General features: G+C 40.8%; 1 protein-coding gene across 1 annotated transcript; it reads left to right on the top strand.

The window, feature by feature from the left end:
• Nucleotides 1-617: 617 nt before the first annotated feature.
• LOC131232303 (uncharacterized) lies at nucleotides 618-1,137 on the top strand. Its single transcript, XM_058228541.1, has 2 exons — nucleotides 618-701; nucleotides 784-1,137. Exons 1-2 carry the CDS (start codon nucleotides 618-620, stop codon nucleotides 1,135-1,137), a joined length of 438 nt encoding a protein of 145 aa, XP_058084524.1.
• Nucleotides 1,138-2,058: the final 921 nt, after the last annotated feature.

Genomic DNA, 2,058 nt, shown 5'->3' with positions numbered 1-2,058 from the left:
GGCAGATGCATAGTAGAATAGTAGGAGTAAATAGTCAATTTTTTTTATGTTTAATTTTCATTACTTAGTTGCTGATATTTAGTTTTAAGAAATATTAAGTACCAGACAATGGAATTATGGTCTTCCAAAATCTAACTTGGTTAATTCATCATAAGTAATGACCTATGAATTTCTGAATAATCCTTCTTTTTTAATCATTGTCATTCTCACGATTTCGGTTGACATTTGCAAAACAACATACATACTTAACATGTGTTGCATTCAAGTGGAATGGCTAACTCCTAGTGCAATGATACATCGACACTAACGCAATCACCGGTTAAAACACCAGTGGTGTCCACTCGATGTTCTCCACGCGGAAAGACGGTGAAATCCTTAGCCGGTCCTCTGTCCCGAGCCCCGAAAATCAAATGGACTACGGCTATGGATTAGGTTCTTTTCGACACATTGCTCGAACAAGTTGCAATGGAACGTAAAGCTGATAATGGTTTCAAGTGGGATGCGTACCAAACAGTTGCCGAAGAAGTGACAAAACATACAGACAGAGTCGTCAATTGGCAGAACGTGTCGAACCGACTGAGGTATTATAAGAAAGAGTATAATATGCAGTGAAAGACATGCTGGCAGCCAGTGGGTTCGGATGGGACAATGAGCGGATGGTGGTCACGGCTCTTAATAAAGTCTGGGAGGAGTATCTTAGGGTAAGATTTACAAAAGTTGAAATTCTCATCTTACATAAATATCTACTGCTTAATGACTTACAACTATCTTCTACGGCTGCAGTCTCACCCGTGTGCTGAAAGACTCCGCGGGAAATGCATCGATAGAATGGATGACCTTGCAATTATCGTCGGATCCGACCAGGCCACGGGACATTATGTGCAAGGTAGTAGGAGTATGGCCGCATCAGCATCATCATCTTGTCTTCAACAAGATCTTAATGATGCATGGAGAGAGCTCGATGATGATATTGACAATATGATTGACCTCTCAGAGGATCATGTAGTAGACTCCACAGGGACAATTTCATTTTCACCGGACAGTCCTTCGATGAAACATCGCGGCTCCTGTGGCACTCCTACTCGTATTGTTGATTCCGATAGTAACCGATGTGGGACCACAATAAGGAAACGATAGCACCCTCCTCGTCCCTATGATGTACTCGGCACCTCTCTCTAGACGTTGCAGAGGCTATACGTGATTTTGGCCTCGGCAAAGAGGTGAATCGCACTACCAAAGTACTTGATGTACTAGAAGAGGTGTAAGGCTTGACCAACTCAGATCGAGTTTATCGAAGTTAGTCAACTCTTGAGTAGGGACGAGAAGCTAGCATCATTCTTTGTCACTCTTCGACTTGAGCGTCGTGTGGAGTGGTTAAAGAAAACACTCCATGATAACTTTGGTGATAGAGGTGTTGGGTCCGTTTAACAGGGTGTGGTCCTTGGTTTTGTTTTTCTATTTCTTATCCAAGCATGTAATAGACATGATTTTATATATATATATATATATATATATATTGGGGTTGGTATATATTGGTATATACATAGTGTATACCATTATGACTTTTGTGATGATGACAATTTTTTGCTATTTAACATCTTTCATATATGTAATCACATGCTTGCATTATGTACATTAAGGCAGATAGGACCACACACTTCGTTTGGAGAAAGGGTACGTACTTATAACTTTTTTTTTAATTTAGTAAGGTTTTTTGTACTTCTTTTTTTTGTAGAACAATAATGCATGTTTTCTATTTCGCGATCCTATTCCAAAACACGAATCTCGTACCAATTCCCTTCATATTATTGCAAATGGGAAAGGAGAAGTACTATGTTGTCTTGGTAGGACGACGGCTAGGTATATATCTGACATGGGACGATGTTAGATTGAAGGTGGAGGGATTTAGCGGAGGGAGACAACGAGCCTTCAAGTACTGGAAGGAAGCTGTTGCATGTTGGGACAGTCACTTCAGTAAGGTCAGTGCATTGTCGAGACCTCGCACAGAATCTCCTGCGGTTCAAATTGCCGCATATTCTGATGAGGTGGACATCCATC

This window comes from Magnolia sinica, chromosome 18, assembly GCF_029962835.1.
Source record: "Magnolia sinica isolate HGM2019 chromosome 18, MsV1, whole genome shotgun sequence".
Classification (NCBI taxonomy): domain Eukaryota; kingdom Viridiplantae; phylum Streptophyta; class Magnoliopsida; order Magnoliales; family Magnoliaceae; genus Magnolia; species Magnolia sinica.
Note: the sequence above shows the minus strand (reverse complement) of the source record. Positions and strands in the feature narration are given on the sequence as shown.

Coding starts and splice junctions, on each gene's coding strand:
- LOC131232303 (XM_058228541.1), top strand. CDS start 618: ATGCTGGCAGCCAGTGGGTTCGGATGGGACAATGAGCGGATGGTGGTC. Junction 702..783: donor TCTGGGAGGAGTATCTTAGG/GTAAGATTTACA, acceptor CTACGGCTGCAG/TCTCACCCGTGTGCTGAAAG.